Source organism: Typopeltis vanoorti, chromosome 8 (genome assembly GCF_054136105.1).
Source record: "Typopeltis vanoorti isolate ZY-2024b chromosome 8, IOZ_Tvanoo_1.0, whole genome shotgun sequence".
Lineage (NCBI taxonomy): Eukaryota > Metazoa > Arthropoda > Arachnida > Uropygi > Thelyphonidae > Typopeltis > Typopeltis vanoorti.
This window is the reverse complement of record NC_143556.1, coordinates 30,444,285-30,471,985: the sequence shown is the minus strand read 5'-3', so window position 1 is coordinate 30,471,985 and position 27,701 is coordinate 30,444,285. Positions and strand designations below refer to the sequence as shown.

General features: G+C 34.7%; 1 protein-coding gene across 3 annotated transcripts in view; it reads right to left on the bottom strand.

Annotated features, from left to right (window-relative positions):
- Window positions 1-27,701, bottom strand: part of LOC150103899 (uncharacterized) — a 426,738-nt gene that overhangs the window by 150,734 nt on the left and 248,303 nt on the right. For all 3 annotated transcript variants that reach the window (XM_090397172.1, XM_090397171.1, XM_090397173.1), the window contains exons 14-15: window positions 17,990-18,094; window positions 4,054-4,169 (exon numbers count right to left, since the gene is read on the bottom strand). In XM_090397172.1, the coding sequence (XP_090253298.1) occupies window positions 4,054-4,169; window positions 17,990-18,094 (221 nt within the window). The remainder of the gene's footprint in view (window positions 1-4,053; window positions 4,170-17,989; window positions 18,095-27,701) is intronic.

Sequence of the window (27,701 nt, the reverse complement as noted above, 5' to 3'; positions counted from 1 at the left end):
TATTTTGTTCTGCTAGTCTCAATCTCACACACCAAATAGCCTCAAATGTGCTCTTTTCTCTATCCTGCAGTTCAACTTCTATTCTCCTTGGCTGCAGTTCATTAGCTATCATCATAACACTCCTCCCCCCCATTTTATTCTCTCTGTCCCTCTGAACACACTATACCCCTCACATTCAATCCCACTAGCTAATCATCTTCTGTCAGCCATGTTTCACTAATGCCAATAACATGTGGCCTGGAAGAGTCAACCAAGGCCAAAAATTCTTCCTTCTTGTTCCTAATATCCTGGCATTAGTAAACATGAAATGCAGAAGCCCATTAGTCCCACCCCTGTCCTGATGCCTTATACTAAATAACCCATTCTGATTTGTTGTCCTTCGTACTTGCTCGGCATATTATTCACATTCCTACACGCCTCCCTAAGGTCTGCATATCCGCTCCCCCCCCCAATAACTCTAGTTTCCCTGATTCTGCATCCACTTCCACTTCATTCAACAACACTTTTTCCAGTCTCAGTACATCAAATCCATTCAGGTGCAAACCATCCTTCTTATATAAATCCTTTTGCCCATCAAACTCACTTCTCAAACTCCACACCACTCCTCCTGCATAACCTAAGCATAGAGTTGTTTGCAATTATGGCCCTCCTTCTCAACTCTTCTCTGTCATACCATGGCAACAGACTCACCAACTTTCTATTTAGAAACTTCATCAAAGTCAAATTCTATTTAAGATAACATGAGAGAAACATTCTTTCTTAAAGATAGTTTTCTCTTAGGGAGAATGTCTTTTGTTAATAGTGTTTTGGCTATAACCATTTTTTAGATTACATGCTAAAAATGGTTACAGTCAAAACACTAACAAAATTCTCTACAAAACTTCAATAAAAAACAAAGATAAACCAGACTACAATAAAACTATAACCATTCCTTACATTAAAGGGACATCAGATAAAATAAACAGAATACTACAGAAATACAACCTCAAAGCCACCTTTAAAGCTCCTGCAAAATTAAAAAGCTTACTCAACTCATCCGAAGACCCACTCCCTCCGCTGGCCCACCCTGGAGTATACCGTATTTAATGCAACTGGAATCTACCATATATAGGGGAAACAGGACGCATAATTCCTATCAGACAAAAGGAACATAAACGATACATTAAATATAATAACTATGGTGAGCTGGCCTTTCTGATCATGCCCTGAACACTTTACATAGAATTGACTGGAAAAGCACCAGTTGTTTACATCATGTTTGCATTCATACCAAAACATGGTATGAATGCAAATTTAAGGAAAAGCCTGTGAGATTATTATCAAACATCCTAATCTGAACAATAATGATGGTCTAAAAATCCCAAGCATATGGAAGGCACATATTCTGCCCACAGAACCTTCCTCCCTAAGAGTTAATTATAAACAAGACTGTAGATAATCCAGAATCCTAAATCTAAACAATTGTAATATTAAAAATAGGACATCATTGTTACTGTAAGAAAACTATTTATAAGAAATAATGTTTCTCTAATGTTATCTTAAATAGAATTTAGCTTTGATGTAGTTTCTAAATAATTAATTTGTAATTTTATCTGTATTTTTTTTCCCACTAGAGGTCATGGCAGTAGAATAACCAGTGATCAAATCATTGTTTCTTTAGCTTACTGTGTGAAATGTAACTCAGCTTGTCCTTGTATATGCTCCAGATGATGACCTCAAAACGTCGGGAAATTAAAATAGTTATTTATAACATGGGTGTAAAGTCCAATCTAAAATGAATGCTGATCACCATGCAACGCTAAAAGAAAGGAACCTCAATATGTATGTTCTTACATATAAGATAACTCAGCTAATTTAAAGTTTGCAAATAGTGTAGTCAATAAATAACTTTCATCCTCGCTGACCATGTATATTTATTTAATTTCACTATGTTCAAATATCAAGTTCATTATCACATAGTTTGTGTCCATTTTGATTACATATATCTTGACCAAATCTCCCTATGTTTGTTTTGTATTTCCTGCTTCCTATTCTGGCATTTAAATCCCCTGCTAGTAGCAAACAGTCTGTTTTATCTATGACTTTCTTTTGTTCTTTATAAACAGTTTTAATGCCTTCTTCTTTACCTTCTTTTGGTGCATATGTCCTGATTATTGTTGTGACCTCCTAATGTTTTAAGTATAATTTATATTAGTCTTTCAGTCCATAGTTAATTATTTTTATATATAGTGAAACCTGTGAGGTATTCATAACAATAAAATAACACATATGCTACAGTAAATAACCTTTTTATTATGTAAATATTTTGTCTCATGTATCATAAGACATCATCAGTACAATAAACGAACAATAGGAATAGAATTCAAAAAACTAATGCACATGCTTAAATTGGAATCCCTCTAGGTATACAGTTGCGTGTTTGTGGATTAAAAACTAATGGGCTGAAATTAAAATAAAAATATAGCAGATAAATTATTCAATACAGTTGACGATAACAATTTCCCAAACTTTTGGAATAATGAGACAGTCACATCAGTTAAGATTAGGTTTATGAAGTAAGGCTTCAGCACTTTCTTTATACAACCGTTCATGTTTATATGTGGACCTATGTAGTAACTTGGAGTTTTGTCACTGGATCCTCTGGTTAGCATTTTCGATTCCATGTTATGCAAGGCCAAATTTGTGAGGTTTGATAAGGTAGGTGAGGTCTTGATGTTCATAGATACGTTTATTTATATAGCTTCTTGTTTATCCACAGTAAGACTAGTTACACGAACATGGAACCTGGTATACGCCAGGTAGCATCATTGGTGAGAGTTTGTCTTTTGGGAGAGGTAGCAAGTTGTGAATTTGGTTGATGGGTTTGTAGGTAGCAATGAGTTGATATTTTATCATAATTTTTGCCACACATTCAGAGATGCCTTTAATATATGGAATAGGAGTCCTGCAGGCTTCTTCTTGGCTGGGTTGATTTGTAGGAGATTTGTTAATTATTTTTTGGGGTTGTTAGTAAGGCTGTCTTTGATAATTTCCAATTCTTGTTTTAGGGATTCTTCAGAAGAACAAATCGTGCGCTCTGGATACTAAAGATTTTATGATGCCATATTTTTAAGATGCATTGTGAGTCGATGCTACCTAGCATGTACCTTGTCTTACTATGGACAAACAGGAAGATATATAAATAAACATATCTCTGAACATCAAGACCACATCTGCCTTGTCAAACCTTACAAATCTGGCCTTGCACAACATGGAATCAAAAATGCTAACCACAGGATCCAATGGCAAAAAAGCCAAGTTACTATATAGATCCACATATGAACAAGAACGGCTATATAAAGAAAGTGCTGAAGCCTTACTTCATAGACCTAATCTTAACCAAAATGATTGTCACACTATGCCAAAAGTTTGGAAAATTGTTATCCTCAACAGTATTCAATAATTTATCTGCTATATTTTTTTATTTTCATTTAAGTATTTTAATTTCAGCCCAGTAGTTTTTAATCCATGAACACTTGACTGTATACATCGATTAGAGAGATTCCAATTTAAGTATATGCATTACTTTTTTTTAATTCAATTCCTATTGTTGTTCATTAGTTGTATTGATGATGTCTTATAATACATAAGACAAAATATTTACATAAAAAAAGTTATTTACTGTAGCATACATGTTATTCTATAGTAGTTACAATATTGTTCTTCACTGATTTATGTATCATTGTCATTATACGTGCCTTTGCTCTTTCTTCTTTTTTTCCCTTCTGTTATATATTTGTATATATATTTATTTGTTTCTTTGTTTCTGTTACTATACATATCTTTATACTGAGTTCTTCATATTACATTAAGAATGAGTTATTTTCTAAAATGTTCCTATATGAGATTTTTTTTTTTTTAAATTATACTAATAAAAACAGATACATTTCCAATATTAGTGAGATCAAGGACATGAAGATTTCGGTTTTTCTAGCAGTCTTACAAATGGAGATTTAAGAAATATTTCAAAATCTCTTTATATATTCTAACTGAATGAACCATAAATAAGCTTACAAAGGTGTATCGCCATGTTCATTAACTGCTTCAAGCTTGCACCCAACATCCAACAAACTTTGACAAATATCAACATTTCCTGAGAAAGCTGACCAGTGTAAAGATACATTTTCTTCCTGCAAAAGTAAAAAGTTTAATATATAAATGTATAATATATTTAATTATGATATGAATAAGCTTCAATTTTCAATCTGATATACCTTATCATTTTTAATTGGAAATGAACAATATACATGGCTTCTGTGATTTGTTTAACTCCACATGTATTGCAAGGTGATAAAAACCACTTTAAGAGACAAAGCTACTTTCTGTAGACTGCTAATAAGACACTGTCATCTATGGAAATAAAAGAAAGGCCCACTATACTTTTTTATTTATAGTTTAAGGCATAGGTGGCCAACAACAGCAGCCCCACAGGCCGCATGTGGTCCATAAAGTGATTTTGTGCGGCCCGCGGAGGATATAAACTATATTAAATTATATGTATTATCAATTTAGCTATTAGTTTCAACCGTGATTTTCTGATTAATATACTAGTTATATTCATTATTTGTGATGACGGAAACAATCTATATTCTCAACATGGAATCAAAATTGCTTTAAAAAGATTACTCAATTTATAAAATCTACTGCTTCTCTGTGCGAGCTGTAGTATTGGGAGTGGTAGATTCCTATGCGCTCCAGAGTAACACATCATTGAAAGTCACTTGCTCTGCTCTGGTTAGAGTGATCAGATTCAAAGTTTCACAATTAACAGTGTTATTGTTGCAGTTTGTGTCCCCTGGTTAGTTACTTCAGCCATTATGTACTATGAGTAAGAAATGTAAGATCTGTGAAGAAAACAGGTTATTTCAGGAGAAATGGGAAAATGAATTTCTGTTTATAAACAATAACGACAACAAACCACATTGCCTTGTGTGCTTTCAAGTATTGTCTGTGTACAAGGAATATAACCTCAAATGCCACTACATACAACACCATACCGCTAAATACCATGAATATTGGACAAGTACGTACTAAAATTGTATGTAATTTGAAGAGAAAGGTTAGTGCTCAGAAATCTATTTTTACTAAACCAACATCAATACAAAAAAGCTCACCCTTGGCATCATTTGTTGTAAGTGCAGAGATAACAAAAGCAAAAAAATCATTATCTCATGGTGAATTTGTAAAACACTGTTCTGTAAAGATGGCACGTGCATTTGGGAGAGATAAAATTGCTAGTGAGTTTGAAAGCATCCCACTATCAAAACAAACTGTAACAAAAAGAGTCGAGGAAATAGGTTCTCACATATTAAATAAATTAAAATGTTATTACAGATTCAGCTTACTTCTCATTGGCTCTGGATGAATCAACTGACATAACAGATACAGCTCAACTTCTAATTTTCATTCGAACTGTTTCCAAAGACTTTGTTATTAATGAAGAGCTACTAGCATTAGAGTCATTGCATAACACAGCCGAAGGTCAAGACATTTATGATGCAGTTATGAAGGTTGTAAATGTCAACAATCTCACAGCTATTGTGACAGATGGTGCCAAATCAATGCATGGTACTTAAACAGGCGTAGCTGGCTTACTAAGGAAGGTCGGAATCATATTGCACAGCATTATACATTAGGAGGCTCTGTGTGATAAAATTCTGGAGATAGAGGATATTATGAAAACTGTAATGAAGTGTGTGAATCTAATTAAAGGCAGAAATCGGGCCTCGACACACCACAAGTTTCTTTCTTTTTTAACAGAAATGGAGGCAGAATACGACGATTTAGTGTTGTACACAGAAGTATATGTTGGCTAAGCAGAGTGAACTGTGTGAAACGGTTTTTTTGCTATGAGAAAGGAAATAAAACAGCTTTTAGAGGAACACGAGAAGACAAACAAAGAACTTATCACAAAACTATGTGATCCTCATTTTAACAGCTTACTCACCTTTCTAACAGACATCACACACCACATGAATGAACTCAAAGTAAAGTTACAGGGACATAACCAAACAATCTCAGATTTAGTTGGACACCTAGATAGGCTAATAAGTCGACTGAAGGTTTTTAAATTAACCCTAATCAGAGGAAACTTGGTACATTTCCCTTCCTGCAGGGAATTGATGGAGGGGAGCCATGACATTGACTTCAAGTTTTCTGTGCCAATGTTAGACCAACTTTTGGAGCAATTCAGTAAGCGATTTTCTGACTTCAGTGACATGCGGCCACATCTGACGTTATTTAACAACCCAATGAAATGCACCATTTCAGAGCAGCATGATACTATTTGGAGTTGTGTGACCTTCAAAGTGACCCCTTTTTCCAGTCAAGGGTGGCGATAGGCATTGGCTTTTGGAAACTGGTACCCAGGGAAAAATATCCTGCATTGAGTGATTTCAACTTGAGAATTGCATCTATGTTTGGAAGCACACACACACACAAATGTGAATCCACTTTCTCAACTATGAGGCGGTTAAATCGTCACATAGAAGCTGACTGACTGATGAACACCTTCAGTGTTTGTTACGAATATAGTCATCATCATTGAAAATCGACTTTGATGAACTTGTTGCCGCACATGAACGTCCACGGTGTTCTCATTAAGTTGTGTTACATGTAAAAAAACCAGAAATATGTAATTAAATTTAATTTAACAACTTATATTTAAATCAATGAAGTATTTTATATTGTTCTCCCAGAGTTAATTTTTATTTAAGTTCTCTCTAAAAGCGTGCAGCCCATGATGCTACCACTCATCATATATTGGCCCTTGCCTTGTATAGAATGATGGCGACGCCTGGTTTAAGGAAAACTCGTTCACCAACAAGAGCAGTCATGATACCTCTGGCCATCCATTCTGTTCATACTATTCACTCAAAAAATCTAGTTCCTGACGGCATTGTTAATGATGTCATGAGGACTTATACAACCTCCAGGGTTAGTTAAACTCTGATTCACACTCATCCGATCATATACAGAAAATATTTCATTACCATCTATAAACCAATTTAAAAATATCCTTTAGTAACTTATATGTTTATCATATTTCCTTTTTAACATCTATCATATAAACTTCATAGTCCATAAACCATTAGTCTATCCTCACAGGGTGCATTAAACAAAACAACTCACCATTTTGGTAACTCACCTCTGATTCTCTCCACTATTTCCACATCACAAAGAAACACAGGTGATCAAATCTGTGAACAATAGTCCAGGTAGTCATATCAAAGAATTATAAAAAGAGAAGAGTACACAAGGCAATATTCAAACCAATTTAAGCTTATGGATCTATGAATTGAGTTAGAAATAAAACGGCTGATCAAAGACCACAGGCAACAGATATGAAAATTCTAAGAAATAACAGGGGAGTGAATAGATAGCATCAATGGCAGAATAATATGAAATTTTATGATATTAATAGGGAACTTGAAATTGTTAGCCTTCAAGAATGTGCGAGTAGAACTAATCTAATATGGCATAAGTCAAAGTTTATCTGATAGAACTAAAAACAGGAAGGAAAGTTTAGCAAATTAAGTGTGTGATGACACATATGGCAAAAAAAAAGACTTGGAAAGAAGACCAATCACCTTCGACTGGTGATTGGTCTTCTTTTTATATTATAGACATGATTGTTGATAGAAAGTTAGTAATAATGTAAGCTTACTCATGTAGTACTGTTACAGTAACCTACATGCCCATTGGTTAGATGTTGATGATACTTCTTGTTTGTATATGATTAAGCTGCTGCCCTTCAAGTGTTTGTACATTTAGTATAACCAAATATTTGGAACTGTGTGGAAGTTCATACTTAATTAATTAGAAGGACATACAAATAAAAGACTTTCATACAGGGTGTCCCAGAATTAGCTATCTATTTCAGTGAAATATGACGTTTTTTTAAAAACTCATGTTTATTGATGTTTATCATATTTAATATGTTTTATAAATAAAAATTTCTAAATTACTTCATAATTTTATTTTTATCTCCTTTCAGAACCCTAACCCTAATAATGAATATACAAGAACGCATCTTTGTTGTAGCATCCCGCATCAAAGAAGTACGATGTAATGAAATCAGAGAAAGATTTACAAGGAAATTTCACAGAACCATCCTACAGACAAAGCGATTTGTGAACTTGTGAACAAATTTAAAAGAACTGGATCCGTACACGAGATGGGAAGAATGAATGAGCAGCAAGGTGTGCAGAATTTCTGGATCAGATCGAAAATGGAGATTTTCCACGCGAGAGTGATGAGTTGCCTCATCACTGAATAAGATGTTATCCAATAAACCTCAATTTTCGATCTGATCCAGAAATTCTGCACACGTTGCTGCTCGACTTGGATAATCCTCTTCATTTAGGGAATGCAGTACCTGAATGTCATAAGCCTTTTTCACCAGTGTCGAACACAAGATTCTATGAACTGTTGTCTTGGATATGATGAGTCTTTGACTGCTTCCCTAGCCAATGTTGTTGGTTCATCCTTGAACAACTGTCGTCCTCATTCGATACCATTATGTGCTGTCCTTGAGCATCCTCTTCCCACCTCATCGTGTACAGATCCAGTTCTTTTAAATTTCTTGTAAATCTTTCTCTGATTTCATTAGATTGTCCTCCTTTGATATGGAATGTTACAACAAAGGTGCATTCTTGTGTATTCATTATTAGGGTTAGGGTTCTGAAAGGAGATGATGATAAAATTATGAAATAATTTAGAAATGTTTACATTTATAACATGTATTAAACATGAGTTTTTTAAAAATTCATCCCATTTCACTGAAATAGCTAGCTAATTATGGGACAACCTGTATGTACAAATGATTCTCATTAGGAACACTTTGTTTTTGTTATAGTGAATAAATTTGTTATAGTAGCATGTGTAAGTGATAGTGAACTGTATGCATATTAAAGATGTAAAATTTTATTTTTACAAAAGACATATTTAGATAATATGTTTAGAAAAAACAGAATCATATTAAAAATGAAGACATTAGGAAGGAACTTGACATTGTTTGCATTCAAGAATATGTGAGCAGTACTAATTTAAGCTGGTATGGTCACTTAAATAGAATAGGGAGAAGAAAGGTTAGCAAAACAGGTGTTTAATGCCAAGACAGCAAGAAAACAGAGGAAGACTAAAGTCTAGGTGGATTGATTCAGTCAAAAGTGCCTTAGAAGAACAAAATGTTAGTGCTGTCATAGTAGCCTGAAACATCCCTTGAGTGTAAATATCAGGAACTGATGATGATGTTTAGAAAAGAATACATTTAATAAACATATTAATAGTATTTTCTGTGTTGCTTCAAGTGAATGAAGAGAATTTACTTTTAAACCTTGCAGTATAAATTTGATTTCTTAATTATTTTATTTAAAATTGATGAAATTAATAATCTAGTACTGTCAATATATACATCTTACAAATCTACACCGAATTGCAACTTATAACTTATTAGAAATATCCCCTCATATAATCTATGGTTGAATGCAGGCTTTGCCAATATGAAAAATACTAAAACAAACAACAGCAGAATACTTATATGAACATGACAGTTTCATTCTTGTTGCAAGGGGTTTCTGTGAGTGTAAAAAACCTGTTCGTAGAAGTTCGAACATGAATAACACTAGCGTTCAAATAAAGTATCAGATAAGATTCTGGTAATTTAAAAGAGTCCTGTGCACGTGGCAAAATGTTGCACATACATGGCATACTTGCGCTTTTGTACGAAATAGCTGCATCATTGCTTTGTAGCAGTCAGAAAGATTACAGCTGAATTTATATTTAAAATTCCTAAGATTTAACAGGATCTCTGTAGATACCTAGATTTTTCTTGGTTTTTAATAACAACAGTGTAGAATTTCAAAATCATTCCAAAGAATTTGTCATCTTTGGGTGTATCCCTATTTGAGAGGACTGAGGATATAGCATGTGTGTGTTTTTATTATTATTATTATAATTATTATGTGAGACCTCAGGGAGTCAAGGACTCATTGAGGGAGGATATATATCACGCATACCAGTTGCCATACCTTCCTTATTGGGCCATTGCAGGTCGAAAATTAGTGATAACTGCTGAGACAGAAGCACAGGGAATCAACTGCAAGTGCTACCCACAGTGGATGATCCAACACACTCACCAAACATGACTGCAGGGTGCTACAAAAGATAATATGTAAAAACTGCCATTTGTCAGCTGATGTGTTGAATGCAAAGTTCTGGGCCTAGAACACAAATCTGCACTCATTCAGAACTGAGGCACAACATGAGTTTCCATGGAAGGACTGCAATATGGAAGCTCCACATTACCCAAACCAACATGCAGCACTGTCTTCAGTGGTGTGGACAGTGGGATGTGGAAGCTTGAAAAGCAGTGTTTTGGAGCAACGAATCACACTCACCCTCTACTGAACAGATGGATGGGTGTGGTAGATGCACCAGTGAACATCTCTTACCAGAGTGCATAATTCCAACTATGAAATTCAGAGGTGGCAGTGAGATGGTATGGTCCTGTTTTTCCTGGTCTGGCCTTGGACCTCTGTTTGTGGTGCTATGAACACTGAACTCTGAGAGGTATAGGAACATTCTGGACAATACAATGCTTCCTACTTTATGGTCTTTCTGCAGAACTGACCATTGTCTCTTTCAGGAAGACAATGCACTGTGTCATAAGGCTGCTGCAACTGTGTGGTTTGTGGACATGAATGTCACCACTCTTTACTGGCCTCCACAAAGCCCTGATCTCATTTTCCTAATGAACATCTGTGAGATGAACTGGAGTGTCGGGTGAGGTTAAGAGATGTCTGCCCCACAACAATCCAGGACCTCATTACGTGCCTAGAGGAAGAATGGTCCAAATTTCTCATTGATCACTTTGGTATACTTATAGAAAAAGTATGTCCAACAAAACTGCTGCAGTGAAAGGAGGTTTTACATCTTATTAAGGTGGGTGTCGTGGCTGTTTGTTCCTCACACTATGGTGTCCATTGACTTCTTTCCAAGTAGTGTATCTTGCTCAATTTTGCTACCTTCATTTCCTTATCACTAGATATCATCAGCAGCACCCCAACCTCCTCCAAGCTACTAAAATGTCATTAAAATATCAAGTCTTTAATATGCTGTCTGTATTTTTTTTTTTTAATTAAAATTAAACTTTTCATTCTGTATTTATATTTTATGTGTGAACTTCAATTTAGGAATTAAAAATCTAAATTTAGAAAATAAAAATCAGATGTTGGGAACATCTGAGACTACATGTATTTCAGTGAAAAAAAAATGTTTTGTTTTGAGTAGTATTGCTGGCTTATTTGGCTAAGTGGTTAATATACACACTCTTCAACCAACAGGCTGCAGGTTCAAATCCTGCTTTGAGCAGCGATGATTGTGATTTTGTTTAGGTGGAAATGAATTTCATCATCCAGTGTGAATTCATCACCCCTTTACTGCTTATTGGAGGTCTGAAGTGGCTTGAAAAAGTTATGTCATGTATGGAGTAGGGTTTCGAGAATGTGTAATAAAAAAATTTTAAAACACAGACACACACAAAAATTCTTTATCCCACACAAGGTACTATGCACTACAGGTTTACAACCTTTCATGAATAGGAGATTAAAAAAAATTTTATAAGTACACTTTATTGAAGAAACTTATTGTTGTACTTTATTGAAGAAAATAAAGTACGTGATTACATCAAAGAATCAATAAATAAGAAACTAAATATAACTGTTAACCAAAAGAAAAGTGAACTGGTTCAGTCTTTTTATATATTTGGGACAAATGTTTACAGATGGAGGAAATTACCTTAAAGAAATAAAAAGAAGAATAGAGATAGCAAGAAAAGCCTTTATTGATATGAAAACTGTTCTAACATCCTGAGACATTAACATAGACACAAGAAAAAGATTAATAAAATGCTATATCTGGTCAAGCCTTCTCTACAACAGTGAAACTTGGACTCTAAATAAAGAAGCAGAGAAAAAAATTAGAAGCTTTGAAAATGTGGACCATCAGTAGACTGTTGAAAATATCATGGACAGAGAAAATGAAAAATGAAGATGTTTTAAAGAAAGCAAAATGAAAAGAACATTAATGAAAATCATTAAAGAACGAAAACTTAAATATTTTGGACATCTAAATAGACAAAAAGACATTCAGAAATTAATATTAGAAGAGAAAAACTGGATGGAAAAAGAGGGAAAGGTAGATCTAGGAGAATGTGGTTTGAAGACATTAAGGACTGGACTGGCTTGAATTACCATAAATGTTCCAGAGCAGCAAAAGAAAGAAAAAAGTTCCATGACATGATTGCCAACCGTCTTCTAGGGGATGACTCTTGAAGACGTACTTGATTTACTTTTTACAAACAAGCATGAAAATGACCCGAAAAATTCATATTACATCATGTAAAATATCATTTTACATGATGTAAGGGGAAAAAAAAGAAAAAGCACATGCTGACTTGTTTCTTAGAGGCCAGGCTTATTAACAGAACCACATGGGAAACAATTCACAATGAAGTCACTGAGGCTTCAACTAATGCTACCAGCTAACTTATAACAAGAATTGTGCTGGGTTTTTTTTTAATTAGCTAGCTAAAAACTGTCTTGCCCAGAATCTACCAGTATTCCTATGCCTCAGACAATGGGTGTCAGACAATAGTGTGAATGACATTAGTCAATGCCTCCTTCCTTCTTCCCTCTCTTTGGACTGCACTCTCTTCGGAAAACTACACAGCAGGTGTAATTTGCATGCTTAATGATAATACTCATCCATCTAACTCCTACCTGATTAACCCTTCTTACCTTAGGTATACAATTTAATATTGCTTCCTCTAGATCAGCGCTTCCCAAACTGTGGGCCACGGTCCCCTTGGGGGCCGTAGGTTTTGTTGGGGGTGGGGGGGGGGTGATATAATGAAAACAAATTTAAAATGTTTTAAGACTAAGTAGATTTTTTTTTATTTTAAAAGAAATGTATTTAACTTTTATTATTTATTATTTCTTTTTTGTTATTTTTTTATATTTTAATGGAAAAATTCACACATTGGTGTTGGTTCACAAACTTTGCTTCCTGCATATTTCGGCGCTTAATGAATATTAGTAAATATTGCTTATTCATATGTTTCATTTCAAAGCAGTGGTTAATTGTATTTACTTCGAATGCTCTCCAGGGAAGCTCCAAATCTTCCTGTCCCTTTCATCACGCGTTCATAATCAGGGACTGTTGATATTGACTTTATATACGTATCAAAACTCGTTTTATATTGTCACTGTCATCCGAGCTAGTTTTCTGTTACCGATAAAAGTTTTGCATATACTTCACAGATGAAAAAAAGCTTAAACAAGTTCATGTGGAGAGACAGTAACTCGCTTGCATTGGTAAACAACACCCCTCCCTAACAGCCACTATACTGCAGAGGCAATAAAAACAAGTACTTTTATTATGTCAGTGAATAAGGTATGAGGAGTCTGTGTAACATATTTCTCAACAAAGTGCAATTAGAGACAACTGGGATAAAAACACACTAATTAATGAATCATATGTCCCCTCATACAGAAACTATGCTGTATAGTTTCTGTATGAATATGGTTTTGTTTCAGACTGAAACAAAACCATATTTTGCATGGGCAAACACAGTATCTAACTAAAAACTATTGTTATTAATTAGATGTGTGTGAGTTTGATTTCCCAAGGCAGCAAGAAAATTCAACCAAACATGTTAAAATTCGTAAAAGTGTTAAAACTAAGTAATATATATATATATATATATATATATATATATATATATAATGAATGTTATGGCAGTTTCACATATGGAATTCGGTTGAAGAGAGTTAGCATTTCAACTCAATGGTCAGCTATGCTTTTATCTTTCGGTTGCGCGATCTTTTGTTAATACTGCACCAATCATATGCACGTTTTAATAACCTGCCTTTGCTGTCTGTTTCGCATTAGGCTTAATTACCGTAAAGGGAGAAAAGTCACAAAAGTGAAAACTGTTCCTGGTGCCCAGGGATGCCCTTATTCAGGTAACATTCACTAATTTCATGTTATCAGTCTATGGTGTGTCAGTATCGGTAAGTGGTGATATTATTTGATCTCTTCTACGTTAAAAAATTTAACCCTGAGATGGATAAGGGGCTGAAAAAAATAAAAATCCCGCGAACAATCAGAAGAAGCAGAAACAGACTCAAAAAAAAAAAAAAAAAAGGGACAGTCTATTACACTTTTTTTATATATAATCTTTGTCAAGTAGCTTTATTTTATCCTCTTACATGTTTTGCCGATTCTTTCTATTGGCATCCTCAGAGAATACAAACTAGTAAGCTAAAATGAAGGTTACAGACTAGGTTATAACTGATGGTTCTAATTCATACAAAAAATTGGTATTGTGCGTGACAATGTGCATCTCGTTAACATGATTTATTCATTATGGTTCATGACGTAATTGTTATGAAAGTTCATTTCTTTGATGTTTAATGATCTGATAAAAGTTTTCCAAATTTCTGGTAAAATTAGACCTTGATTCTTGTTTAGGTTTTCAGTTTTATGGGCGACTGTAGCTGCTTCTTTAAAGGTTCTTGAATGGTAGTTATCTTCTATATATGGCACAAGGCTCTTATCCCACTCAATGTGATGGTTAGTAGAGGCAAAGTGGCATGAAAGGCCTGAAATGTCTTGTCTGTTATTTCTGACATATCCTATGTGTTCTTTCTTTCTCGTTTCAAAGCTTCTAGAGGTCTGACCTACGCAATTAATACCACATGAGCAAGGTATATTATATACTCCAGAGTACTTGTAGAATGGGTGAGGATCTTTTGGTGATCTTAAAAATTTACGAATAGTGTTGATTGGTTTGAATGCCACTCTGATCTTATGTGGTTTTAAAAGGTTAGCTAATTTTTTGGAAAGGTTGCTGACAAAAGGAATCGTAATTGTACTGATGTATTGGACGTCATCACGTTGTCGATGTGGTATATCAGTAAAGAGAATCTTGTTGTAGAGTCTTTTTGGGTAACCATTTAAAGAAAGTTCTCTGGATATTGTGGTTAATTCCGTTAGTAGGTCATCCTTGTCTGTCATATACTGTATAGCTCTTTTCTTGAGACTATGGATAATGCTAAGTTTCTGAGCTATGTGATGAGCTGAGTTGAAATGGAGGTAACGTCCAGTATTTGTAGGTTTTCTGTATGCAGATAGGTCGATACTATTATTGGTTTGTTTCTTTATTAAAATGTCAAGAAATGGCAGTTTTTATCTTTTTTCATTTCTAATGTGAATTTGATGGTATTGTGGAAACTGTTGATTTGGTTGAGGTAATTCATTAGTTCTTCTTTCGTATGATCCCAAATGATAAAGATGTCATCTACAAAACTGTACCAAATTTTCAGTTTTAGAATGATCTGGGTTAAGATTTTTTTCTCTAGAAGAAAAGAGTGGCATTCAAACCAATCAACACTATTAGGAAATTTTTAAGATCACCAAAAGATCCTCACCCATTCTACAAGTACTCTGGAGTATATAATATACCTTGCTCATGTGGTATTAGTTACGTAGGTCAGACCTCTAGAAGCTTTGAAACGAGAAAGAAAGAACACATAGGATATGTCAGAAATAACAGACAAGACATATTTCAGGCCTTTCATGCCACTTTGCCTCTACTAACCATCACATTGAGTGGGATAAGAGCCTTATGCCATATATAGAAGATAACTACCATTCAAGAACCTTTAAAGAAGCAGCTACAGTCACCCATAAAACTGAAAACCTAAACAAGAATCAAGGTCTAATTTTACCAGAAATTTGGAAAACTTTTATCAGATCATTAAACATCAAAGAAATGAACTTTCATAACAACTGCATCATGAACCATAACGAATAAATCACATTAACGAGACACGCACAATACCAATTTTTTGTATGAATTAGAACCATCAGTTATAACCTAGTCTGTAACCTTCATTTTAGCTTACTAGTTTGTATTCCCTGAGGATGCCAATAGAAAGAATTGGCGAAACATGTAGGAGGATAAAATAAAGCTACTTGACAAAGGTTACATATAAAAACAGTGTAATAGTCTTATGAATAATTGTCAAGAAAAAATTCAACATAACAAAAAGGGACAGTATTTCATGTTTTCCAGAACAGCCCGCATCGTCTTCAGAACCAAACGGTAAGAGGCAAAAAATGTAATATATGCATTTGATTTTTGTAATATTTGATTCGTTTCCGAGGGGAAAAGAATCAAAAGGCGAAATATTTAAATTTTTGCAAAGGGGGCCCTGACATCCAGAAGTTTGGGAAGCACTGCTCTAGATGACCCTTAACTATCTTCCATGCATTACTAACATCCTTCTCTTGCAGTTTTATACCATGGCACATAAATAAGCTTCCTCCTTAGCTTGTCATAATCACCTGACTTCTAGTTCCACATATACCCCTTCTTGACAGAATATTCCTCATGTTTTACAATCTCTCAAGTCAAAACTGCTTGGTCACTTTCAAAAATCAGAGAAAATGTGACCACCTTGGTTATGGATAGCTCTTCTGATCCTATGACCAGGTCCAATACTCTCAGACCCCTAGTCCACCTCTATCACATGATGCCTTAAGTAATTACCTCTTAGTACATGTATAAATTTCATTTCCTTCCTGCCATGTGATCTTTCTTCTTTCCAGTCAATATCTCCATTGTTGAAGTTCCCCAAATAATCACTCAACCTGTACTCATTATTCTAATTTACTGATGCATATCTTCCACAGATGAAACCTTCTGGTCTATAGCAACAACCAACTGTATATTTTGTCTTACTGGCCTTGATCTCACACGCTTCAAATGAACAGCCACCCCCTGCCTATCTCCTATTCTTTTTTGCTGCAGTTCATTCTCTATCATCAGCAGTACCCCTCCCCCATCCTATCTTATCTACCTTCCCTGAAAATACTAAATTCTTCACATTCTATACCTGTAACTACATCACCTGCTGTTAGCCAAGTCTCACTAATGCCTATAGCTTTTGATGAGGTTGCACTAACCAATGCCCCAAATTCCTCCCTCTTGTTCACGAATACTTTTGACATTAATATATAGAAACTGCAGCATCCCTTTAGGCCCACATCCACCTTTACTTCCTGAATTGACTACCTTATTCAATATTTTTTTTGAGACACTAGATTTTGCACTTAGTCATTCTCATACTCGCTTGCCTCATTTATAGCCACTGCCAGTTTAACATCTGACTCGCAAAATTCTAGAATATTTAACAATCAGCTCACATGTGAGCTTGTTTCAGCATGCCACTACTTATAACATACTAAACTGTTGTGAAATGTTAGTATACTGATACCAGTTTAGTCAATTCAATCAACAATGGTACACCAGAACTGTAAGGGTGATATCATTCATTATCAGAATGAAAATTCAGGGCTGTTTTTGGCTCCACTCCAAAGGCTCGGTTTATTTACTACTGTTTGTAACCTATAATATGCATGCACATTGACTGAGCTGGATTGTTTGGAATAATAATAAGTGCCCAAGACACTTTGTTGCAAATATACAACAAACTTTGCTGAAAAATGACAACAAGTTTGTTAAATGCCTATGTTCTCTGTCTTGTCTATTCTGCAATAGGAAACAACAGCAGAATATAATTTTCCACAGAATATAAATTTTCCACGATGTTCATATGAGATCAGCTCAGCTAACTCATGTTTATTCAAAATAGCTCTAGTAGGGATTCATATTGAAGACAGAATTACATTCTTTGATTGGAAAGATCTAGAATTGATGTCATGTGAATATAAATATTTTAAAAGGTGCTATTCTTGCAAAATGTACCTAAAAAGAATAAAACAATAATAATTATATATATTTTATTAATGTATATTTTAATCAGCAGGCAATATGTAATTTCCCAAAATTATATTAAATTAAGAATTTAAGTCAGCTTACATTATCTCTACAACATGGATCTGCCCCTTTGTCAAGTAATAACCGAACAACATCTACATGATTATATTCTGCTGCCCAAACAAGAGGTGTCCATCCTCCATCATCCTGAAATTGCCAATAAGAAAAAAATTAAGAGTGCATTATCTATAACAGGAAAATACAGCATATGTGTTCATTATATACAACATATTTGTTTATTATTATTAACTGACCTGCTGAAAAATATGCATGAACATGAGACTGCTTTTCAGCTACTTCTTGATAATACTTATGCATAATTATAATCGATTCCTTTTACCTGAAATTGGCAGTGGTTTAAAGATGAAAGACATTCTTTTAAAATTTTTTGTACATATTTTTCTTGTCCATATAATATATATGACCATATGATATGATATATATGACACTGTTTGTACTTTGCTAAAGCATTTGATAAGATACCACATGAAAGGCTGTTGCACAGCATTTCTCAAACTTTCCAAGCCCAAGGACCAGTAAAATGCCTAAAACAATTCTGCGGACTACTATGTTGCAGAGGTGTAGCTGGGGGGGGGGGGGGTCGCCCCTGGCAGCACCTTTTTTGGCGTTTATGAAATCTTGCCTTACTGTCTATAAAACAGCAACTGAGTGATGAAATAAACTTCGACAATGTGATCGACGATTTTGGAACAGAAAAGCAAGAAAAATAACATTTTAGAATGTTGGAATTAAAGTTTTACTTCAAAAATAAACATACTATTTTTTTTTATTTCCCTATACGTCGTTATGATTTTTTGTATTTTTTTTAAAAAACCTATGTAGGAATTACCAACATTTCAGAAAAACTGTGCCATTTATAACATAATAAATCTAAAAGCATGTTTTGAAAGATATGACAACATAATTAATTAAATTGGAAGTAAACAAGTAAAAGTGTATCATCATTGAACAAAGTTTACATTTTTATTAAACAAATAAATAAGATGATATAATTATGTTATTAACTCCTTTTAATGAGATGGTTGAGCTTCAAATCAACATCTTTTAGTAACTTGCTGCCAAACATTATTTTTACTACATCTTTTATAGCTGGAAGTAGTAAATTTTCCCCGATAGAATGAGGTGTCCCTGTTTTCGCTATGTGTAAACTTAAGAGACAGGATGCCTCCAGTGCTTTGCTATTAATGGAAACTATATGTGTAACTATATTAATCGAAACCATGGCCAAAACTATATCTTTCCCATGATTTAATGTCCCTAAGCGTCGCTGAAAAAATTCAATTGGCTTATTTTTCACATCACAATGTTCAGTTTCTAAATGTCGGAGTTTTGCAGGTTTCATGCACTCATTCGACAACACTTCATAACACAAAACACTTTGAGGTTTCTGTTCACTTTCATCTCCACACCAAGTAAACCTGAATTCCAAATATGAACTGTTATATTTCCTACTGCATTTTTTTCTTTGAACTGCTTATTTCTTCTACTTTAATAGTATCAGATTTACTAGCCGTTACAACATGTGTATTACAATTAGGGTTAGCATTACCAGTTCCATTTGCTCTTCTTTTCAAAGTCCTAGTTCTAAGCCACTTTTCCAATATTAAAAAAACATTTCCGAAAAATATATAAATATACAAATACTGGAGTTAACTCACGACACACTTTGTTCAAGTATCACTTCTGAAGATATATTGAGCCTTGGTTGAAGGAAACCTTCAATAATAAAAATCTATACACAATAAGCAATTGGTTGAAATGTTGATAACACATGTTTACTTCAAATCTGGCAAAACAGCAAGGGAAGGCAAAGCAATAAAACTATACTGTTTTTCACTTTCTCCTCTTTTATTATTTGTCATTCTGCATCTACAAATTTAGCAGCAGAATGATGAATAATAAAAGAAGGGTGAAGTGAAAAACAATAGTTTTATTGCTTCTGCCTTTGAGCATTCTGACGCTATTTGTTGGATTTTTGAAGGCTCCATTTGATTTCAATAATTTTTACTTATTCAATTTTAATTTGTTTTGTTTGGATAATTAAAAAGTATATATTTATTTAATTAATTTAAGTCTGCCTGCGGACCACCTGTGAGGTCCGTGGACCACCGTTTGAGAAACACTGAACTGGAGAATATGGGATTGGAATATGAACTACTATCTTGTATAAGTGGATAGCTGACAGACAGGAATTGACAGAAAATGATATATGAGAGATGTGAATTTGCCAGATTTAAGATGAGCAGTGATGTACCCCAGGGATCAGTCCTTGGACCACTGTTGTTTATTATATAAATGTTAAGGATATTGGAAAGGGGGTGACAGGAGATCATTTGGTGATGATACAAAGATAGGCAGAACAATCAGAGATGCTACTGATATACAGGCATTTGCAGGGTGATTTGAACAGGCTGAAAGTGGAGGAAGATGATAATGGCTATCAATGTTAGAAAGTGTAAAGTTATGCACTTTGGCATGATGTGATATCCAATAACATATTATATCGGTGGAAGGAATAAAAAAATGCTATGGAAAGGCTGTAAAGAAAAGTTATAAAGATGATATTGGGATTATGGAATGTAGATTACAAGAACTGATTGAGAGTATGTGGACAACAGCCACTCGTAGACAGAAGAAAGAGGGCTGATATGATAGAGGTAAGTAAACTTTTGAGAAGACTTTATAGGATATCAGTTGATAAATTTTTTCATTACATGGAATGTAGGGAGAAAACAATGGAGTATTCGTGGAAGTTTATGTGCAGTTAAGAAAGGGGTAAGAGCTAGATTTTTTTTAACTGTTAAAGTAGTGAGTGTCTAGTGTGAATAAGTTTAAGAAAAGGTATGACAGCTGGTGTAGGTAATGTATGGCCTCCCTCAATGAGTGAGTCCCTGATTCACTGGATGTGTAATAATGATAATAATAATAATAAAGACTGCATAAAAACTGAAAAGGGGTGCTTAAGGGTCAAAGCTGTATAACTGAGAGGAGACCTCCACATAGCCTTTAAAGGAATGCGGAGAACCGACCAGGGCTTCTGACCTAATGTCCAATCCCCACCTTCTCGTGGTGCACCCTGTTGGGTATCTACTTTGATACTGAACGAACGAGGATAGGCTGGTAATTTGGGATTTAGCCGACCAAATTGTATTCTTATTGGTTAAACCAAAATAAAAAATGATGGTACAACATGACAAAATTTCATGCCGGCTGGGGCGTCGCCCGGTTAAACAAGGCCCCCGTTGTTTTCGCCAGGGAACCAGGGCGAACAGCGAAAAGTCAGCTACTGGAACAAATCTGAAAACAAACCCCAACTCAACATCACCAGAGTTAAAGATCGGTACTATCAACATAAGAAGCCTGAATGGCAAAGAAATGGAGCTAGCTGAGGAATTAGATAAGTACCAGATCGACATAATAGGGGTGACTGAAACAAAAAAGACCAAAACTGGTGAGATCTTTCTGAGCAATAAATACAAAATGTTATATTCAGGCAATTACAATCAAGGAAAAGGAGTAGCCATAGTATTCAACACAAAATACGAGGCTAATCTTCTTGAATGGCAGTCAGTCTCAAGTAGAGTAATGTGGGCAAATATGAGAATGGGGAACTGGACAATGAGACTTATTTGTGCCTATGGTCCCACAGAAGGTTCTACTAAGGTAGAAGTGGAGGAATTTTTTGAGGCTTTAGAAAAAGCAACTGACACAATGAAAAAGGAAAAGTTGGTCCTTGTTGGGGATCTAAATAGTAGAGTAGGAAATGATTGTGAGACATACAAAAATATTTTGGGAAAATTTGGAGAAAAGAGCAAAGCTAATAATAATGGCAAATATCTGTTGGATTTCTGCTCAGGACATGGACTGGTTATTACTAACACCATGTTCCAACATAAAAATGTGCACAAATTCACATGGAGAGAAGAGGCTAGGAATAAGAAAAGTCTCATTGACTATGTTATTGTTGATAGTGATGTTTTCTCCCTGGTGCAGGACACCAGAGTGTACAGAGGATTTGAAATTGGAAGTGATCACTATTTAGTCTTGAGCAGGATAAAATTGAATTTCATATTGAAAAGAATAACATGTAAGAAAGTTTTAAAGCGAATAAAAGTTGAGCAGCTCTCAGATGTAAACTGTAGACTAAAATACAGAAATATTATTGAAAAGAAAATGAAAGAGTTTGAGAACAGGAATCAAACCTTGGAGATTCAGTGGCAAACTCTGAAGGAAACATTGATTGATTCTGCCAGAGAGGCATGTGGTGAGGTTGTGTGCAAAGATAAAAAAATCAGAACTCCCTGGTGGACACAGGAAGTTAAAGAGGCAGTGAAGGAAAAGAAGAAAGCATATCAAAAGTTCCTGGCAAATAAGTCAGCTTTTACTCTTACAGAATACAGAGACAAATGTAAGAAAGCTAAACAGTGTGTAAAACTAGCTAAACAAAAGTCATGGGAGGACTTTGGCAAGAATATAGAAAATAAATATCAAGAAGGTGGCAAAATATTCTGGAGGTTGTTGAAGAAGCTTAGGAATGGAGGAAAGAGTGCTGTAAAAGGAATTAGAGATGATAAAGGTGAAATGAAAGCAGGAGAAAAAGATATCCTTGAAGTATGGAGTAATTACTTTGAAAAACTGCTAAATGAAACAAGCAGTGATGACAGCACAGTGATAAAAAACACTGACCAGGCATGCAGTCAGGAATACATATCCATACTTGAAGTAGAAAAAGCCATCAAAGGCTTGAAATGTGGAAAGGCAGCAGGAGTAGATGATATTCGACCAGAAATGCTGAAGTATGGTGGTATAAGAGTCTTACAGTGGCTGCACTGCATAGTTCAGAAAGCCTGGACAGAGGGACGAATTCCCGATGATTGGAGTAGAGCTCTCATAGTACCCATATATAAAAAGGGAAATAAAACTGAATGTGAGAATTACAGAGGTATTTCCCTACTGAGTGTTCCTGGCAAGATCTATGCAAGTATACTTGAGAAACGGTTGAGAAGAATTGTGGAAGAAAAGCTTGGTGAAGAACAAGCTGGATTCAGGCCAAATAGAGGCTGTCAGGATCAGATCTTCACTTTACGACAAATAGTCAAGAAAGCATGGGAATATAACAAAGATCTGTATTTAAGTTTTGTCGATTTGGAAAAGGCATATGACAAGGTGCCAAGAGAGAAGCTATTCAATACGCTGCAGTTATATGGTGTCAATGGGGCATTATATCAAGCAATACTTAGTCTTTATTTGAGTTGTGAGTCAGCAGTTAGAATTGAAGGAAGTACAGGAAGATGGTTTAATGTTAAATCTGGTGTGAGACAAGGATGTACATTATCCCCTCTGTTATTCATTATCTATATGGATCACATTATGAAGGAATGTGGTATTAAACCTGATATCAAAATTGGAGATGTTAATGTCAGCTCTTTGCTTTATGCGGATGATGTTATACTTCTAAATAAATCCGCTACAAGTCTGCAAGATTCTCTGACTAAATTGAATAGCTGTTGTAATAGATATGGTATGAAGGTCAGCAATAAAAAGACAAAGACAATGAAAATAGGCAGAATCATTGAAAATGTCAACTGTGTTGTGAATGGAGAACCTGTGGAACAAGTAAAACATTTCAGCTACTTAGGCACAATTTTTACTGAAGATGGTAAACTAAATATAGAAATAGACAACAGAATCAGCAAAGCTGGTATCGTGGGAAGTCAATTGAATAAATTCATATGGAATAAGAAAGAAATTAGTCGGAACACTAAATTAGCTGTATACAAGACTGTGTTCAAACCAATTTTAACTTATGGATCTGAGAGCTGGGTCAGAAGTAAAACACTTGACCAAAGACTAGAGACCGCAGATATGAGAGTCCTGAGAAAGATTAGAGGCGTGAACAGATGGCATCAATGGCAATATCATATTAAAAATGAGGATATTAGGAAAGAACTTGACATTGTCAGCATCCAGGAATGCGTTAGCAGAGCTAATCTCAGATGGTATGGTCACTTAAATAGAATGGGAGAGGAAAGATTAGCAAAACAAGTGTTCTCTGCCAGGTTGGCAGGAAAACGACCCAGAGGAAGACCAAGATATAGGTGGATTGATACGGTACAAAGTGCCTTAGACGATAGAAATATAAGATCTGATAATGTTGGAGTCTTGACAAGTAACAGACTGATTTGGAGGAAAATTGTAGATAGGAAGTTAGTAATGATGTAATTTTTTCATGTAGTACTGTCATATCCTGTACACCCCTTGAGGGTACATGGCAGGAATTTGATGATGATGATGATGATGATAAAAACTGAAAATGTTTTGGATGTCTGGACTAATTATCTTGAATGGCTATTAATTGAAATCGCAATGATAATACAATAGTGATAAAAAATATTTGAGAGGAATGCAATTAAGAATATATATCAATACTTAAATTAATAAAAAACCATCAGAAACCTGAAATGTGGAAAGGCAGCTAGAACAGACAATTATTCAAGAAATGCTCAAATATGGAAATATAATATATAAGTCCGCAGTTAGCCTAGTGGCTGTGCGCTTCGCAACCATATGCCTGGGGAAGGAGTGTCCTAGGTTTGATTCCTGTTGGTGATGTGAGGAGCTGAAGGATCTTCCTCAGTCATAGCCAAGTTTAGCCAGTCTTGGGCATGGACAGTAGGTTTTTTCCCCCCCAGTTTATCCTGGGGGTTTTTCATCCTACAAAGCAGGCAAACTGACCTTGAGAACTCAAGACTACAGGACAGGATACACTGGGGCATAGGGCTGACCACCTTATCCTGCGAACGGTTTGAGGTCCAATGATTAATAAACCCTCGACACCGCAAGGTAAAAGAGGATAAAAAAAAGATGAAAATAAAACTGAAAGTAAGACCTGCAGACAGATTTCCCTACTAAGTGTTTAGAGATAAGATTTATGCAGACATAACTGAGAAGTGATTAACAAAAATTATGAAAGAAAAATAAGCTGAATTCAGATGAAATAGACATTGTTAGGATCAGATTTTAATGTTCTTGAAGATCCAGAAAAAACAAATAATAGGGTGCAAGAGAAAGTTACCCAAAACATGGCATAAATAGAAATGAAGGAGGTAGAGAAGATGGTTTGATGTAAAATCAGGGTGTAAGATATGGATCGCACATAAGATACAGAAAGTGACATTAAACCTGATATCAAAGAAACATTCAACTCAGCTCTTTTCTTTAAACAAATGATATTATAATCATGAATAAATTCAGTGCAAGTCTTCAGTAATCTTTAACTAAACTAAATAAATGGAGTAAGTCTGATATGAAAATCAGCAAGAAAAAATAAAACCTATGAAAATAGGACCACAGAAAAACATTAATTGCATTTTCAATTGAAAAACTTATAGGACAAGTCAAATACTTTTGAGTATGAGGTACAATTTTTTTGGGGAAGAAGACAAAATTCCAAATTAAAAACATGGAAATAAATAACATACCTGATATAATGGAAATCTAAATTAATAAATTTATATGAAATTAGAGAGAAATCAGCCAAAAATAAACAAGCAATTTATACAAGAGTGTTAAAAACCAATTTTAAGTTTGGGATATCAGAGTTTAATTACTTAGAAATATATAACAGTTGATCAAAGACTACAGGCCACATATTTGAGAGGTCTTAAAAAAGTCAGGAGTGAAAAGATAGCATTAATGACAGAATTATAAAAAATAATGAAGATATGAGAAATGAACTTGATATTGTTGGCATTCAAGGTGTGAACAGAGCCAACTAAAGATGTTATGGTCACTTAAAAGGAATGGAAATGTTGGCAAACAAGATTTGATGCTGAAATGGAAGTAAAGAAAACTCAGAGGAAGATCATGATCCAGATAGACTTATGCAGTAAGAAGTGCTTTAGAAAAATGAAATATTAGTTTTAGAAATATTGTAAACCTGAGAAATAAGAGATTGACTTGGAAGAAAGTACTAATGCAAACTTGATCATACAGTGCTATCAGAGTATTCTGTATACCACCCCTCAAGGGTACGGAATCTGATCAAGATATTTCTTGGTCAGATTCTGTACTTATCTCCAAACTTATCTGTAAAAAAAGGTAATCCAAATAGAGTCAACTTTTATGAATAATTGGTGATACTGTCATTGATGGTGTCATGGTATAGTTCAAATTTCAGAAAATTTGCATTCGACAAATGACTGGTCCAAACCAGCTGATGGTGTAGATAGGAAGTTAGTAATGATGTAAATTTTTCATGTAGTACTCTCATATCCTGTATATCCCTTGAGGGTATATGTCAGGAATTTGATGATGATGATAGTTTGAGATCTTTAAAAAAATTTAACAGGAGTACTTTTTTTTGTTTGAAACAATAACATTAAAAAAATTTAATTGTCATCATCTGCCTGTTGAACAATTGCCACATCCAGCTAAGAAGCAAAAAGTTTTAAGCATTATGCAACATAGCAAAAAAGCATATGCCACATATACAGAAAATGCAAAAATGCAATGACTACAAAAAAGAAGAGGAGGAATTATTGCATTCCACCAGAAGCAGTCTCTCACCCCATCAAAGGACCAAAAAGAGAGGAGAGAGGGGGATCAGTTTCTGTTGAATTACATTACAGCCCATATTCTTTCTTAAGTAGACAAATATAACTTGTATCCTGATATCTTACAAAATTTCGGTATTCATCGTGCTTGAGAAATAGAAAATACTATTGGTAAAAATAAATCAGTGGCTAACATTGACACTAAAAAACTTGATTACATTATTGTTGACTATCCTGATATTTTCAGGATAGTCCGAGATACAAGAGTATGTAAGACACGAAATGGAATTGGTTGGTTGGTTGATTAGGTAGGACCATAATCAAGCTTTCATCGAACAAGTGCTTGATAAAGGCAAAGCAAAGAAAATCAATCCACACCTATTCTGTAGAAGATGGAATGAGAAGGATATTCAATGATCTTTTACACTTTTCTCTAAGTTGACAAATGTGGGCAAGGAATGTAAGCTATCTGTCAAAAATGAATCCGAAGAGCTTAGATTCTTGATGGGGAGGGGGTTCAAACTGTTCCTTTTGTAAGAAATAGTTTGACCCATCCTTAACTCTGGGTTTGAGTGACACACACACACACACACACTTTTTTTCTGCCAAAAACCCATTGCTAAAAGCCTAGGAAAAGATATGATTCATAGTTTGTTCAAAATGCCTTTCAATAACCCTAAAGAAGAATGACAGTATATTGTGAAGTCATTGCCAACTATGGAAGGAAATTGTTCACTGATTGAGTTCACTTTGACAGCAAAGAGTGTCAATACTTAATACAGAAGCTTGGGGAACACCCTCATCATAGCAAAATAGCTGGAATAATGTGCTTCCCACTCACATTTGGAAGCACCTTCCTGTTTTTGATTTAAAAAAAAAAAAAAAAAGGGAAGGTGTCCCCCTTAAGATTAGATGATAGATGTTGTTTAATGTCACATTACCAGGCGTTTCCTAAGCCTTTTCCATGTCAAAGAATACTGAAACCATATGTTTTTGTTTCAGAAATATGTCTCTTATACAAGTTTCTAAATGGACCAAATGGTCCCAAGTTGAATGATGTCTACCAAAGCCATATTGTGTGCTGTAGAGAAGCTCGTTGTTTTCTAAATACCAAAGAAGTCTGGCATTTACCATATTCTCCAATATCTTAAAAAGAAAACTTGTCAGAGCAGTAGGTC